The 17,005-nt window shown below is 41.7% G+C and overlaps 1 protein-coding gene across 3 annotated transcripts; it reads right to left on the bottom strand.

Moving 5' to 3' along the window:
- Positions 1 to 1,628: 1,628 nt before the first annotated feature.
- On the bottom strand, positions 1,629 to 16,637 carry RPA2 (replication protein A2). Of its 3 annotated transcripts, XM_035019352.1 has the most exons (9): positions 16,337 to 16,637; positions 15,994 to 16,100; positions 12,122 to 12,223; positions 11,877 to 11,990; positions 9,122 to 9,196; positions 8,323 to 8,439; positions 3,764 to 3,871; positions 3,099 to 3,193; positions 1,629 to 1,871 (listed from the first exon to the last, which is right to left on the bottom strand). In XM_035019352.1, exons 1-9 carry the CDS (start codon positions 16,344 to 16,346, stop codon positions 1,787 to 1,789), a joined length of 813 nt encoding a protein of 270 aa, XP_034875243.1. In that variant the 5' UTR covers positions 16,347 to 16,637; the 3' UTR covers positions 1,629 to 1,786. The 3 variants fall into 3 exon arrangements, with proteins under 3 accessions (XP_034875243.1, XP_034875244.1, XP_034875245.1); XM_035019353.1 differs by lacking the exon at positions 15,994 to 16,100 and having other exon boundaries at positions 16,561 to 16,636; XM_035019354.1 differs by lacking the exon at positions 15,994 to 16,100 and having other exon boundaries at positions 16,337 to 16,635.
- Positions 16,638 to 17,005: the final 368 nt, after the last annotated feature.

The raw sequence follows: 17,005 nt of genomic DNA, 5'->3' as shown, positions 1-17,005 counted from the left end.
AGAAAATAATCAAGAATGGACAGACTTGCAGATAAACATCCTGGTTGACTGACTTTTAACCATCAGTCTAGCTCCCTGGATAGGAACCATTCTGTAGGTACAGAAACAACCACCAGACTTGTTCACTTTTAGAAACCAGAGGGTGGGGCATTTTCCACGTGGTTGCTACTAGGTTTCATTTTGAAACACGGTTAAAGCAGTTATAGAATTTTTATTTGCATGTTACACCTCATTAACTTACCTCAGAATTAGTTCTCTTCCTCAAGACGTAGCTTACATTCTGGAGTTGTCAAAAACATCTTTGAGGTAGTTTGCTCTCCCACAAGAAACAACTGATTACGGTGGCCAAAGGCTGTAAGCCTTTAGACAGTCTCATTTTTTTTTTTTTAAAGATTTTATTTATTTGAGAGAGAGAGTGAGAAAGAGCGCGCGAGAGAGTGTACACACAAGAGCAGGGGGAGCGGCAGAGGGAAAAAGGAAAGGGAACTCCCTGCTGAGCAGGGAGCCCGACGTGGGGCTCGATCCCAGGACCCTGGAATCATGACCTGAGCCGAAGGCAGACGCTTAACCGGCTGAGCCACCCAGGCGCCCTTAGACAAGTCTCATTCTTGAGGTAAAACTGTAGGTTATCAATTCAGTTGTGACCACATATTGCTAGAGTCAAGATTAAGGTCCACTTTCTATCTACCAATGGCAATGCTAGATGCTTTGCAAACATTGTTTTACTGTTTTCACAACACATCTATGAGGAAATGATACAGTTGTCCTCATAAATAGGGAAATGGGAGGCCCTCAGAGCTGACATAACCTGCTCAAGATCCTAACTAAAAGGGGAAAGCCAGGATTTCAAACCCAAGTCAAGCTATGCTATGCGCCTTAGATGATAAAAATAGTAATTATACCAGCTTAGGAAGAAAAATAACATTTTCACACATTCTACAATAGAGCTTTTATTAAACATAGGGATGTACTTTTTAGTATGAAATCGAAAGAACATCTTTCTCCCCTCTGCCCTCATGAGGCCACCACTCTAGAACTTCATAAAAACACACTTTCGGCAGCAGTCATGACAAGGTGAAGGAAAGTGCAATTCTGAAGATAACACCATATAACCAACTGAAGGGGGGAACAAAACCAGGCAGAGGTTAGTGGGTTTCTTGGCTAGCTCCCTGCTGAAGGCCCTAGTCCTGCTCATCTTCTCTCCACAGGGAACATGATAGGAACAGAAGTTCCTGACTATTCTTTAAGTAATAACCGCCCAACTCCCTCAGTAGCAGAGTTCTCCCACTTCCCTCTGTCCTAATGTTGTAAACAGCTAATTTGTAACTTTTTTTTTTTAAAGAGTTTATTTATCTGATGGGGGGGGAGAGAGAGAGAGAGCGCGCACATGAGAGCACAAGCAGGGGGAGGGGCAGAGGGAGAAGCAGGCTCCCCGCTGAGCAGGAAGCCTGACTTGGGGCTTGATCCCAAGACCCCGGGATCATGACCTGAGCCAAAGGCAGATGCTTAACTGACTAAGCCACCCAGGCGCCCCGATTTGTAACTTCATTAAGAAAGTCCACCCAGAGGTTTATATGCTTGTCAAGTGCCCAAAATTGAGCTTCAAAACACAAAAATAACAACAAACAAAAAACCAAAGAGCAGTAAGTTTCAAAAGGATGTTAAATGAGACCCTTCCTAGATGAAATCCTAGAAATCAATTGGCCAAACAGATGCATAGCTGGAGACAACAGTTTATGAAAACAGATCCAGCTGGAAAATGCCTTGGGTACTCAATTAGATCCAGTTAGTCTGCATCTGTGGATTTAAAATGATCATCGTCCACAGTGGAATAGATGTGTCCCTCGTTGCTAAGAAAATCCACAGCTTGCCTAGAAAGAAACGGAAAAAAAAAGGCTCATTTTCAAACCGATGCAGAAGAAAGGAAACAGACTTTTGGATATGGCCAAACATAGATTTTGCTCACTTCCCACTCTCTACTTTGCTAAGAAGTCACAGCCATTTCACTCACAGAGGGCTCGTACAGGGCGAAGTGCCATAAAAACTGCAGAAGTGAGATCATGATGGAGACTATGGCTATTAGAGCTGCCTTGGACCCTGGTCCCAAACTGTGTAAAGGCCAGAAAATAGAGCCTAACTCAAACGCTAGTCATCTAAAAATGCAGTCCAGCTTGCACATGGAACTCCTAGCATAAACAGCTATTTTTCAAAGTTTCTTCTCCTTACCCACCCACCAACCCTCTGGGAAGTAAAGCTGTAGGATGTAAAGGAAAGGAATGCAGGACAGAAATGGGAGGACACCTTCAAACCCTTCAAGATCTTCAGGATCAGTGTAACATATTTAATAATGTTTACTAACAGTAATTTAATAACAGTTAACATTTATTATTTTATTATTTTTAATAATAGTAATAATTTATAGAGCAACTACTACGTGACAGTGTTTCTGTACCTCATCATCACTGGATCTCTGGGAATTAATCCTCTGGATATGATTAATATCTTCATTTTATAAAACAGGAAATTAGACCTGAGCTTTTCTTTTCTGTGTAAACCTAGAATATCAACTGATTTATTTACAGTAACAAGTAACTATCAAAAGCACCAAAATACTCAGCTTGTTTGATTGGCTCATCAGAATCAGGAAGCTGCTCGTCTACCATGGAATTGGAAGGAGGTTGGAAGGACCGATAGGGTTTCAGGTCCAGACAACCAAATGCACATCTCCACAGTGGAAACAGTAACACCAATGGGACTGTCCATCTGAGGGCCAGGAGCTAAGGATCTCACTCCTCCACACTGAATTCCACAAGAGGTCAAATTTTATCTGGTCAATTTTGTTCAAAGTTACATCCCCTGCACATAACGGGAATCACTATTTGTTAAATGAATGACTGAATCAGTGATGTGCCGGGTAGCATCATCTTTGTGAGTCCTTTTCCTATCTTTCCATGACCAAACAACTTCCCTTCCGTCAATAAAGATGGCAGCTGACAGTTTTATTTTTATTTGTAATTCACTTCTCATTACCAGGAAACCCTGCTAAGGTAAAATGGGTACAATTCTGGAGCCCCAGCTGATAGAAACCAAATACTCACTTTATTGAGGCTACAGTCATGTGTTGGAGCTGGTTCTTGAGATCATGAAAGTTTAATCCTTCAGGTCTTGGACAAGCCTTAATCAAATTCAACACCTGAAGATTCAAATGAGAAAGATTTGAGCAACTACTCTAAATCAACTCCCTTATGTAAACATGAGTGTCCCCCCCTGCCTTTTTTTAAGATTTTATTTATTTACTTGACAGAGACACAACGAGACAGGGAACACAGCAGGGGGAGTGGGAGGGGGAGAAGCAGGCTTCCCGCTGAGCAGGGAGCCCAATGTGGGGCTCGATCTCAGGACCCCAGGACCATGACCCGAGCCAAAGGCAGCCGCTTAATGACTGAGCCACCCAGGCGCCCCTAAACCTGAGTCCCTTGATAAGAAAGAAATGAGTCAGGTCCTTAGCCTTAGAATCATTAAGGAAGTAACAAATTTTTTTTTTTTAAGACTTTATTTATTTATTCATGAGAGAGAGAGAGGCAGAGCGAGAAGCAGGCTCCCAAGCAGCAGGGAGCCTGATGCGGGACTTGATCCCAGGACCCTGAGATCATGACCTGAGCCAAAGGCAGACGCTTAACCATCTGAGCCACCCAGGCGCCCAAGGAAGTAACAAATTTAAGACTGTCTGTGCCTTAAATTTCTGGAGCCACTCAGTGTTTACCTGGTTTTGGGCCACAGTGAGGCCATTTGCTGGCATGGAGCTATTCCCACCAAAGTTCCCTGTTTCACCCATTCCTGGATTGCTGATAGGTGCTCTCCCTGCTGGGGGCTGAATTAAGAAAGAAGTTCACAGCATCAGAAAAATTACCAAGTTAAACACAGTCCTTGTTATTGTGTTATAGCCTATCAATAAGCGCTCACAAAAATAATTTAAGCCGTTTTCCCAATAACAATTGCTTACATTGGAAGGAGCAACTATCATCATTAACGAGTATTTCTAAGGAAGATAAAGTGATTCTCTGAAGCATATATTATCAAACAGAGAGAGAGATACCTCCTAGCTCCTTGTTTTTGTGCTGTTGAGGGGAATCAAAGGAAAACTAGCACCAAGAAGAAAATCACCTGGAGATTTGCTATAATGGTATCTATCCTTGGTGCTTTATTATTCAAACATGCACTCGCTCACTCATTTATTTATTTTTGGGAATTCTTACCTTGTTCCTGATTTTATTATTATTAAAAAGTTTTTTTTTTTTTAAGATTTTATTTATTTATTTGACAGAAAGAGACACAGCGAGAGAGGGAACACAAGCAGGGGGAGTGGGAAAGGGAGAAGCAGGCTCCCCGCTGAGCAGGGAGCCCGATGCGGGGCTCAATCCCAGGACCCCGGGATCACGACCTGAGCCGAAGGCAGACGCTTAACGCCTGAGCCACCCAGCCACCCCAAAAAGTTTTATTATTGAAATATAGTTGACACACAATGTTATATACATTAGTTTCAGGTATATAACATAGTGATTCAACATTCTATATATTACCGGATGCTCACTCTAAGTGTTCACCCATTTCACTCACCACCCCCCTCAGGCATTTACTGTCACCTAGGCATGAAGCATGACAAGGAGAGAAAAACAGTTCCCATCACTCTTTGCTCTTTTTTTATTACCAAACTTTTAACAACAGACTATAATCACTGTTTCCATTTCCTTTCTTCTTAGTCACTCCCCAGCCCACTATATTTGCACTCTCACTGAATATACCTCTGAAATTGTTCTCACCGAAGTCACCAATGACTTTTCAACCAATATGCCCAATAGTCTCTTTCAGTCCTAACGCTACCTCTCAGAAAGACACGCTGACCACCCTCCTCTTTAAATGTACCCACCGCTCCCTAGGTTTCTTGATAGCATGTTCTTCTGGTTCTCCACTTACTTCTCAAACTCTACCTTCTCAGTATCCCTTACCAGCTTTTCTCTCTACCTATCTCCCAAAAGACTGATAGCTCCCCCAGGATTCCATCCCAGACCTCCTCCTGGGCCACAAATTCTTGTTCCCAGCCATGGACTGGATACATCCACCTCGCTCTCTCACACACTGAAGTAAGATTACGACCCTCCCCAAACCTGCTTGCCCTGCTCTATCCCACCTCAGTGAGTAAAGCTAACCTAATCCTGCAGACTTCAGTCATCTGTGAGTCCATTCACTCACCTCCCACAGTCTGTAACCACAGCCTATCACACAAGCTTCAGTGTATCTCAAGTCCCTCTTCCTCACCCTGGCCTCCCGATGGCATCTCAGCAGCTAGTCTCTTCCACTCCAGTCAACCTCCCTCTTTGCTACCACATTAACAGCTTTGAATCCTGTGCCTCCTCTGGCTGGAAAGCTTTCAGGTGGCTCCCCCTGCTGGTGAAAAGATAAACCTAGACATTCAAGACCTACCACAACTAGATGTCAAAATCTGTTTTATTCTTGACTGTTCCTTCTCGACACACTTTACTCCCCAGCTGCACCTGGACTTCTTGCCAACTACAAACATGCCTCTGCCTCGAACATGTTCCCTGTCTAGAATGCTCGTCCCCTCATCTGCCTGGTAAACACTGACTTCTCATCCTTCAAAGTCCAACTTAATTTCCACTGCCTTTGCAGAGCTTTCCAACACGCCCCAAGCCAAGTCAGCCATGTTCTTCCTCCTTGGCTCTCACAGCAGCCATCACACTGTTCACCTGGCACTTTCTGCCACAAGTTCCTCCATTTTCACAGTGCCTGGTGCAGTATGTGCTCAGTCAATGTTTCATCCACCGGACTGAATAAATAAAGATGACAGAACATCAAACGTGTTAAGTACTCTTAACAGCACTGTGGAAGCTCGTTAGGAGAAATCCCATCCTGTCAGGAGACACATTCATTCAATAAATGCTCATTAAATGTCTACTGCTTTGAGGTAATAAACAAAAATCAATTGTGGTCCCTGTTTTCAAGCTAGATGCCTTCACGTTGCCTGCTGGTAAAACAGAAGTCTCACATTTTATGATCCAGTAATACTGAATTGAATGCTATTTCTTTTTTTTTTTTTTTTTTTAAGATTTTATTTATTTGCGAGAGAGAGAATGAGAGACAGAGAGCATGAAAGGGAGGAGGGTCACAGAGAGAAGCAGACTCCCCGCTGAGCAGGGAGCCCAATGTGGGACTCGATCCCGGGACTTCAGGATCATGACCTGAGCCGAAGGCAGTTGCTCAACCAACTGAGCCACCCAGGCGCCCCCCTGAATGCTATTTCTTACCCAGATACTCCGCTGAAAGGGCATCATGCCCTGCTTCAGGTAACCCCACCTCACGTATCTTTCAGGACTTGGTTTAGGCATCACCTCCTCCAAGGGGTCTTTCTTGATGTCCAGGTCAGGACAGGAAACCCTTCACTGTGGTTCCACAACACCCTGTGCTTGCCACTTATCCTGTTTTTACTGCTTAAGTGATCTGAATCTCCACTGCTCAAACACAAACTGTGGGAAAGGGGTGTTTTATTTACTCCTCAATATAACTGTCTATACTTCCAGTTTCTACTCCCTAACCACCCATTTATTTATTTATGAAATATGTGATACATACATATATATGTCATTAAGTATGGTAATAAACACCCTAAACTTTCTACCCAATTCCATTCTTTTTAACCCACTTCCCTCATCCTCTACTGAAGCCTCCCTTTTGAAGATCCAAGTTTCCAAATCCAGTAGCAGACGTCTCTCATCACCTGCCTTGACTTCAAGGCAGCATTCTACAGTTGATCACCTCCTCCCTCCTAAAATACTCTTTTCAGAATATTCTACAGAATCCCATTTCCTGGTTTCCTCCTGCCCAACTGGCAACTTTTTTGACTTCCACTGGCTCCTGTTTAACTCCAGACTTCTAAAGGTTACTGTGTCCCAGAGCTCAGGTCTCTGACCTCTTAACTCCCCAGTTATCTCATCTCATCTGAGGCTTTAAATATCACCTACACGATGACTCCCAAAGTTCCACCTCTAGCCCTGACCTCTCCCTTGGATCCCACCTCTACATATTCAACCATCCATTCTGTTCTCCACTTGGATATCTACCTGGCACCTCATACTTGGTAAGTCCAAACAGAACTCTGGATTTACCCTCCAAATGTGCTAGCTTCACTCAGTTGCTCAAGCCCCAAACCTAGAAGTCGTTTTTGAATCCTCCCTTTTTATATCCTATATTTGTAACCCACCAAGAAGTCCTGTGAACTCTACCTTCAAAATACATCAGAATCCAACCACTCCTTATCCCAGCTACTGCTACCACTCCCAGATTAATTCTGTTGCTATTCCTGGTGCCTCATCATCTACACTCCATACAGCAGCCCAGCCCAAGCGAATTTTTTAAAAGACATATCAGACCATGTCACTCCCTAGCTGAAACCTTCTAAGGGCCTAGAATAATGACTGGTACATACCAGGCTCAATAAATATTTCTCAAAGGAAGGAATAAATTAATGGATTTCTCTCTGTATCCCCAGTGCTTACCCAACTGTTTGGCACAGAATAGGATGCAATAGCATCCTTAGTGGCTCATGAGTTCTCTAGCCTCTCCTACTCTGTAACCAATAATCCTCCACCTGGGCACCAGAATCATCTAAGGACTTTTTTTTTTTTTTTTTTTTTTTAAGTAGGCTCCATACCCAACATGGGGCTTGACTTCACAATCCCAAGATCAAGAGTCACATCCTCTACCATACCAACTGAGCCAGCCAGGTATCCCAATCTAAGGACATTCTAATACAAGAATAAAAAACTCTGTGTGGCCCTAGATGGACTGGCCAAATGGAATTTACACAGCAGAAAATAATGTTGAGAAATTTCAATATGAAGCAGGGAAGATAACTTCAGGGACAAAATAATGGTGCCTAATTTTTCCTATTTAGCCAACAGGTTAGAAGAAAAGCAGTAAAATGCTGTCCCCGTTGGAATATTTCTCTAAATATAATCCTGGAGCCAAGCACTCAGCCTACAATTATGTGTCTACACTTGAAGGTTGTCTCAGGCCTCGATCTTCCAAGTCAGTGGGGTTAGAGGAACTTGTAATTCTGAGAGAAACAAGAGTGCTTCCTTTGGAATAAAGTAACATGGCAAAGCTCATGAAGAAAATGTTCTGAGGACTGAGTGAGGCCTTTCTTCTGGCTCAACCTTCAAGCGTCAAGAAAATCAAAGCCAGAGAAGCCAGAAGCTGTCTGTTTTTCCAGAGAAGAGGAAAAACTCTGAGGGTGAAGTTGCTCACCTGGCTGTTAGATTTGCTCAGGATCATGTGTGCATTGACAACTTCCAGAATATGTGTGGTGAACTCATTCATATCCTCCAGAGGCATGATCTTAAAGGCTACAAGGCTTTTTTTGTTCTAATAAAATAAAGAGAAAAATGTGAATAAAAGACGAGCACATTCAAATCAACCTTAGCTTAAAACACCGTGGCACTTGTCTTGGTTATAATATTTTGCCAATATGGAAAAAATGTGTTATATACTTAAAATTTTTAACTCAAGGTTAATCCTAATATAGTCATTAATGGGAGAAAAAAGCAAAATCAGCTAAGAGTTGTTCAATAACTTGCCCAAGGTTACACAACAAGCAGAGTATAGTCTCCTGACTCCTAATCCAGTGTCCTCCCTTTTACTCCTAGTGGAGGTCACTGATGGCGATTATAGATAGGGATCCTGTTCTTTCTCTACCATTCTATTAGTTGTGTGTTTTCTCTTTCTTTCTTTTTTTTTTTAAAGATTTTCCACTGAATGTGGGGCTTGAACTCAACCTGGATATCAAGAGTTGCATGCTCTTCTGACTGAGCCAGCCAGGCACCCCTCCGTTAGTTCTATATTAAGCTAAAAACCCATTATTTCTCTTTGAAGAGAATAATGAAGTAATTTCAACCTAATTCCCATTTAACAGAAAGACTTGGTTCAATCTTAAGTATCCTAAACTGAGGCATGAATCCAGAAATTGCTTTATGCAAATATATATGTTATATATTTTTAAAAAGATTTTATTTATTTATTAGAGAGTGAGCATATTTTCTGACTTTACCTGAAAAGATCTCAGATGGCCAGCTACTTTCACATATGTCTCTGGAGGAACCACTATGTTTTCACTGCTGGCATCCTAAAAGATAAATAGAAACATATCACATGAAGGTTTAAGGTTTGATGAAACTTTAAAACAGCTAAAAAACAAAACAAAACAAAAAAACTGCTAAGTTATGTACAGAAAGAGGGCATTATAAAGTAAGAGCACTAAAGGATCCTCATGTGGCACTAACTAGTTTGCCTACCTTTTAGAATTTACCTTTTTAGAAAATCAAGCATTAGAATAAAAAGACCTCTAAAGATAATTTCTAGTTCCAAAGTTCTGTTATGTACATCATCAAAAAAGCAAACAATTATGCACTCTTGCTCAATGCTGTTGGGCACACAACTTTCTGGTGGATATACTTATCAGCATAGCAATAATACATTTAGGAATTTAAGGAAAAAAGAACATGCATTAAGATTTAGCTTCTTTCTTTCTTTACTTACTTATTTATTTTTAAAGATTTTATTTATTTGACAGGGAGAGAGCATGCGTGCATGCACAAGCAGGGGGAGCGGCAGAGGGCAGAGGGAGAAGCAGGCTCCCCACTGCACAGGGAACCCAATGCGGGCAATTTTCTTCCTGGAATTAGCAGCATGGAGGACCTTGCATTATCCTTTTGTGCTTGCAATATGTCTCTTCATCTTTCCTTTTTTTTTTTTTTTTTTTTAAGAATTTATTTATTTATTTGAGAGAGAGAGAGAGCACAAGCCGGGGAGTGAGAGAGGGAGAAGCAGACTCCCCACTGGGCAGGGAACCCTACACGGGGGGCTCAATTCCAGGACCCTGAGAGCATGACCTGAGCTGGAGGCAGACGCTTAACCGACTGGGCCTGTCCCACAACTTGTGCTTTTTTAAGTGAAAATAGTATATACAAAGTGTTTATGATCCAAATTTTCTATAATGATAAAATATAAAAAACCAAGTGATCTTTTACCTAATTAAAAATAAAACGAATAGGGGCGCCTGGGTGGCTCAGTCATTAAGGGTCTGCCTTTGGCTCAGGTCATGATCCCAGGGTCCTCTCTCAGTCTCTGTCAAATAAATAAATAAAATCTTTAAAAAAATAAAATAAAAAGGATAAAAAGTATAGGTTTCCTTTTAGTTTATTTTCTCCATGTTTATACAGATACATACACGTTGCTTTGCAAAAATGGGGTCATACCATGTATACCATCTTGTAACATGCTCTTTTCCTCTCAAGTTTATGGTAAACACTTTGTAACAGTATATCCATTTCTATATCACCTTATATCATAAATATATCATGGTTTAATAGTGCCCTATTGCTCGCATTTTGAAATTTTTAAAAAATAATTCTTTTCTCTTTTTAAAGCTTTTATTTATTTATTTGAGAGTGAGAGAGACAGAGAGAGAGAACACAAGGGTGAGGGGCAGAGGGAGAAGCAGACTCCCTGCTGAGCAGGGAGCCAATGCAGGGCTCGATCCCAGGACTCCAGGATCATGACCTGAGCGGAAGACAGACACTTAACCGACTGGGCCACCCAGGCGCCCCTGAAAAAAAATTTTTTTTTTTTGAAGATTTTATTTATTCTTTTGACAGAAAGAGACACAGCGAGAGAGGGAACACAAGCAGGGGGAGTGGGAGAGGGAGTAGCAGGCTTTCTGCTGAGCAGGGAGCCCAATGAGGGGCTCGATCCCAGGACCCTGAGATCATGACCTGAGCCGAAGGCAGACGCTTAACGACTGAGCCACCCAGGCACCCCATGAAATTTTTTTTTTTTTTTTAAAGATTTATTTGAGAGAGAGTGCACGCAAATGGGGGAGGGGCAAAGGGAGAGGGAAGCAGACTCCCCGCTGAGTGCAAAGCACAACTCAAGGCCCAGTCTCACAACCCTGAGATCATGACCTGAGCCTAAACCAAAAGTCTGACACTTAACCAACTGAGCCACCTAGGTGCCCCTGAAACTGTTTTTAATTTTTCATTATTATAGACAATGCTATGATCAACACTCTTACAACTGAATCTTTGTATACATCTTTAATTATTTTCTTAATGTAAACCTCTAGCAGAGAAGTGCTAGATCAGCATTTTTATGATGGATGATTTTGATCACCAGCTGACTTTTGAGGTAGGTTATACCAATTTATACTCAAACCATCAAGGTAGGATGGCATCCATTTCCCTTGACTAACAATGACAAATCATTCAACAAATATTTAGTTAAGTGCCTACTAAGTGCTAGAGGCACTGTGTTAGCTACTACTCTTACCAGAAGTGGACACTGTCATTCTTTTTTTTTCTATGCTAATTTAAATTAAAAATGGCAGGGCGCCTGGGTGGCTCAGTCGGTTAAGCGTCTCACTCTTGATTTACGCTCAGGTCATGATCACAGGGTTGTGAAATCGAGCCCCGCGTGGAGCCTGCTTAAGATTTTCGCTCTCCCTCTGCCTCTGTCCCATCACCCCTTCCTTCTCTTAAAAAAAAAAAAAAAAAAAAATCCCTCTTCCACAGAGTTTGCATTCTAATGTCTCCTGTCACTTGCCTTTTAACTTTGCTTATACTATAGTGAAGTTTGGAACATTTTAAATTTTTATGAATTCAAATGTATTAACCTTTCATTTTAGGGTTTCTGCCTTTGATGTCCTGCTTATAAATTATTTTTATACTAAGAAATTAAAAAGACCAAAAAAGTCCAACATCTCCAGAGTCCCAAAATAACCCCACCCTAATTCAAAAATAACTGCTTACATCTGTGTCAACCCACTGGCGAACATCCATGGGTGCAGCTGTCATGTCATCTATTTTGTACACAATGTTGGTTGGGGCCTTTTCTGCATGTCTGATTATACCCACAATAGTGACCTAGATCAGAAGAAAAAAGAAACGGTTGGTTTTCCTGGAAACTAAAACAACATTTATGTATTTTTAAATAAATAATTTTTATTTCATTCTTCACATGATGAAGGGACTCTTCCACAAACTATTTTACTTACCTGTGAAATCTCAACATTCCCAATTTTGAACATTTCATCAACCAGAGTGGCAGAAAGCAGCTGAGATATGGTACAGGGTACAATGTGCTGGGCTCGGACCCTCTGAAAAGAAAATGTATAAATGCAATTAAGAAAATAATAATTACCACCCATTAACACATTTCATGTGCCAAGCACTTTACATACATCATAACATTGAATCTTCAGAATGAATCTCATCACCCTTGCTTCACAGAGATGGAAACCAAGATCATATAGCTAACAAATACCACACTTAAGAATTCAAACTAGGTGTGTCTGACTCCAAAGCTCCTGATCAATGGGTAAGTTTGTGTAGCACTATGGTTTCACTAAAATGAGCAGGCCAGAGTGGGGACAACATAAGGAAGGATGACCTGCTTCCGGGACAAAACTTATACTCCAGTTTTAGGACAAAGGCAAGCCAGAGCTGGCTGTTTAGTTCACCAATGACATGAGATGGTATTTGGAAAGGGTTTGAGAAATGGCCAGTAGAGACAGAACTTTGGAGTTGTTCTAAGTCTCATGATAAAATATAACAAAGTTCAAGGTATAGCTTTCTTAAGGACAGGTGCTCTGACAATCGGATGAAAGTCCTGGGGAAAATGGGATAAGGGCTTGGCCACACTGGACATCTTAAAGGGAAAGGACACGACATGTTGGGCAGAAGAATGTCCAATGAGGACACTGAAATCCCATTCAAAAGCAGCCTAACAACACTGTAAACTCTTATTGTCCTACCACTGGCCAGGGCTTGTCTCATGGCATAAAGATGAGAAAAATGGAATAGGATTTACTCTCAACACACTCCTACCTAATGGAGGCACAAATGTAAATAACAAACCGGTCTCGATATCCTATAGAATGAGATGCACTATGTGGGATCCCAGAAAAACGTACTGGCACTTTCAAGAGTTAGCATTCGGGCTCTACCCTGAAGTATGAAAATGTCGACAGTAAAAAAACAATAAGGGATGGGCATTTCAGGCTAAGGGTAAATATGCACTCTCACAAACTCATTTAGGAAATAAGTACATGGAAGAAAATGCATGGTGGATTAAAGATTCGAGTTCTTCTTGTCGGAAATCAACAACCTAATAGCTATCTACATGTAAGACATAACAGACTCTTTGCACTCATGGATTTAGCAGTTTCAGCTTTGTCCTGAAGGTCTATGATACTTGCAACATTTCCTTCTGCTGAAACCTCATTCTGAATGGTGAGTATTGCCAGGATGGTAAAAAGTAAGCACTGCCAACTGCCAGCACACATCACAAAAGGCGGCAGTGAAGCTTGAGGGTTAAGATATGGCTCTGTCACTCAGGAGCAGTGTGTTCTTGGTCATGTTTTTCAACTCATTTCTATCTTAGTTTTCTTATCTGTAAAACTAGGAATGATAAAATCATGAAAATTAAGTATATGGTGAAGCACCTAGAATAATACCAGGCGCATCGTAAGCACTCAAAAAATGTTAGCAAATGTTATCTGGCCAACTAGTGTTCCTCACCGTTTAGATCTGTAATGGCTTTTACTAAGGATGTGAGGAATCAACAACGCTTTTCAATTGTACCTTATGGAATTGTATAGGTGAAGTTACATGCAACACTGGTATCAATAGATTTAAAATGTGCTGAGGTCCCATGTTTTAGCTCTCACTACGATATATTGTTTCCACCTATCACTGGTGAGCTTTTCATTGTATTTTCAGTGTAAGAAAACTAAGAACCACTATTGGGAACAGGAACAAGAACATGGGCTTTGCTGCCTCACAGTCCTACAGACCTGTGTTCAATCCCAGCTCCATAGCCCTGGACATGCCACCACCTCTTCTGTCAAATGAGAATATCCACCTTCCAAATTGTAAACAAAACATATAATGGATATAAAAGTGCTAATGCTGGTTTCTACATGTAGTATGTATTCAACAAATACTATTACTCCTCAGATTAAAAAAAAGTTACATACGGGTAATGATTGAGGTGTTAGCAATACTTTCAAATTCATCTCAAATCACAGGTATTTCTTGTTTTTTAAGCACCTATTATTATTCCAAAGAGTTCCTGGTTTGTTCCAAAGAGATTCACAGAGAGTGTATCAGCGTAAGTATATTTAATTTTTAAAAAATTCTTTTCTAGCTGACTATGAATCACAGGTTACTCTGACAGTATTGTGTGAAACCATTTTTATGGGTAAAAAGCTGTCACGACTGAAAATTTCACATGGTTCAATAAAATGTAACAGGTTTACGGTAGATAGGAAACTGTTTAGATGGGTGTTTATCTAATTTACTGTGGAAAAGGCACTAGATTTAGAAACAAAAAGATCTAGGTTGAGTCTCTAGCTTACAACCATCATCACTCTCTGAAAAGCTGTCTTAATAGGGTGCCCAAGCTAGGGATCCCGAGAGAAAAATTCTATCTACTAGAATGAAGAGAACAGTTAAGCTCAGAAAAGATGAAAACCAATGATCTTTTGTTTTCTCCTTCACAACCTCAAGGAAGACAAAGAGTACTAGAGTCCCCACAGTCTTCCTGGGAAAAAGGAAACTGCAAAAGAGAAGCCGCTCACCAGATTTTGGATTTGCTCACCAGATTTTGGATTTGCTCGGCATCCTGTATGCAGTATCTAGTTCCACTTACTTACTAGCTATAGAAGCTTAGGCAGTCCCTTCACCTTCCAGACCCTCTGTTATACAATGGGATAAACAATAAATACCTTATGGGATTATATGAAATAATTTGTATGAAAAATATAAAGCAATGTCCAAATATATGGGAATTATCAATTCTTTCCCACTGACACACACCCCTGAATTAACAGTTTAGGTAAAAGCTAATCAACCTGTACAAAAAAAACAGAACCGGCTAATACTGAATCTTAACACCACATCTGAATGACACCTAACGAGTAGCCAAATCAACCTTGTATTTAAAGGATGCAATCAATAGCAGCTGTTAAATGCAAACTCTTTTCTGAAAGAGTGAATAACAAGCATTTCGACAGCTTTTTACAGATCACTTTCCTATATATTACCTTACCTTATTTATCAATTCTCAGCACCAGTGATGTACGTAGTACGGTACCATTATCAGATGAGAAAAACCAAGGGCCACAAGGTTCAAGTTGCTGTACTAAAGATACTGCCACTTAAAAGTTGATTCCAGACACTCATGTTCTTTTTAACAAAAATATCTGGGACCAGGGGTGTCTGGCTGGCTCAGTCAGAAGAGCATGTGACTTGATATCAGGGTTCGAGCCCCACGTTGGGTGTAGAGATTACTTAAAACTTAAAAAAATCTGGGACCATTTATTGAAAGTGACTACAGGGCGTGCACTTTATATATACTATATATTAGAATATTAAGTCTCACAACAGCCTTGTAAGGTATGCATTATTAATCCCGTTTAGTAGTAACCCCATTTGATTCCCGATGTTACTAAATTTGTCCAATGAAACCCTGTGTGTCAGAGCAATGGTAGAACATCGATCTACCGGACTTCGAAGACCATGCTCTTTATCACCTCATTACATTTAATTAAAAAAAAAAAAAAAAGATTTCGAATACATGAAGAATGCAAATACGCTAGTAACATAGTCCAGTTTTCCCACAAGACTGATTCATTAGCTATATTGGTAAATTTCAAAATAAAGCCAATTCAACGGTGGAAGTTAAAGCAGGAGAAATTTCATTTTTTAATCTTACAGCACTTAATTCTAAGATTCGGTAAGGCAGTAATTGGTAATTATCCAATCAGTTCGTGTTTGACATCTTTCGCCGCATAAACTTTCTCTCAGGGGCGAGTTAGGAACTTCAGGACAGAATGAAATAAAACGAAATACTCTTTCAACCTACTGATTTCTTTTCAACCTGCGAAGGTGTCGGCGATCCAAAGCCCCCGGGCGACTGCGTGTAGCCGCCCGCTCCGCCAAAGGAGGAGCTGCTGTAGCTTTCAGATCCACCTGGTTTTAAACAACAGTATCAATGCCTGTGCTGCCTTCCAAGCTTCTGAACAACCCACAGGCCCCCTCAGACTTCACCCCACGGCCAACCACTCCCAGCATCGCCCTAATCTTCCCCACCACCTTGCCCTGGCCCCCCGCCCCTTCGCCACCCCTTCCCTCCCCCCCTCGCACCGTCACACGCCTCCCCGACCCCCGCCCTCCTGCTAAATCCTCCTTGCGACTCTCATCCTTACTAAACCACATTTTGGTCCCGACTCCCTCAGGAAAGATGTCCCGAAGACGCCTGTCTGGTGAGTTCGTCTAACTCCTCAGACCCCTGCTGCGGCCGCAGTGTTAAATCCACTTCCCGCTGGTGCCACAAACTCCTTCCCGCGAACGACGGAACCAATCAGCGTCCAGAACGCTTCTTGCCTCAGCCAGTCAATGCTCACGAACTCTACGCTTTTTCCTGTCTTACCTGGCGCGTTATGAAAACGCACACTCTGCTGCCGAGGGGCCCGGAAGCCTCTGCGGCCATTTTTACTAAGGGCAAAACAAGCTGCGCAAGCGGAAGCAAGGAGCGGCGAGAGGCTGATAGGGCGTGTCTCAAGAAAACAACCAATCAAAATGATAATTCCGAATCTCAGGTCGCATAATCCCACCCCCGTCAGTGAGCGACACTTTACAGCACTTCCTTTGTTTGGCGTCCTCCTGTTCCCGCCAAACTCTCACCAATCAGACGACGCCTTAATCTACACCGCTACGGCGGAATTCTTGCTTCGGCGACTCCGCCTCGCCATCGTGCGGCGCTTGCGCATCTGGGGCCCTACCATGCTGTCTTCCCTGCACGTCGTGGGATTGAAAAAAAAAAAAAAAAGCAAGCCAGGTTTTCTTCTTGTATGGGCATTCCCTCGTCCTTATTT

The sequence above is a fragment of the Mirounga leonina genome, unplaced genomic scaffold (assembly GCF_011800145.1).
Source record: "Mirounga leonina isolate KUSES-001 unplaced genomic scaffold, KU_Mleo_1.0 Mir_173, whole genome shotgun sequence".
In the NCBI taxonomy this organism is placed as follows: Eukaryota; Metazoa; Chordata; class Mammalia; order Carnivora; family Phocidae; genus Mirounga; species Mirounga leonina.
Note: the sequence above shows the minus strand (reverse complement) of the source record. Positions and strands in the feature narration are given on the sequence as shown.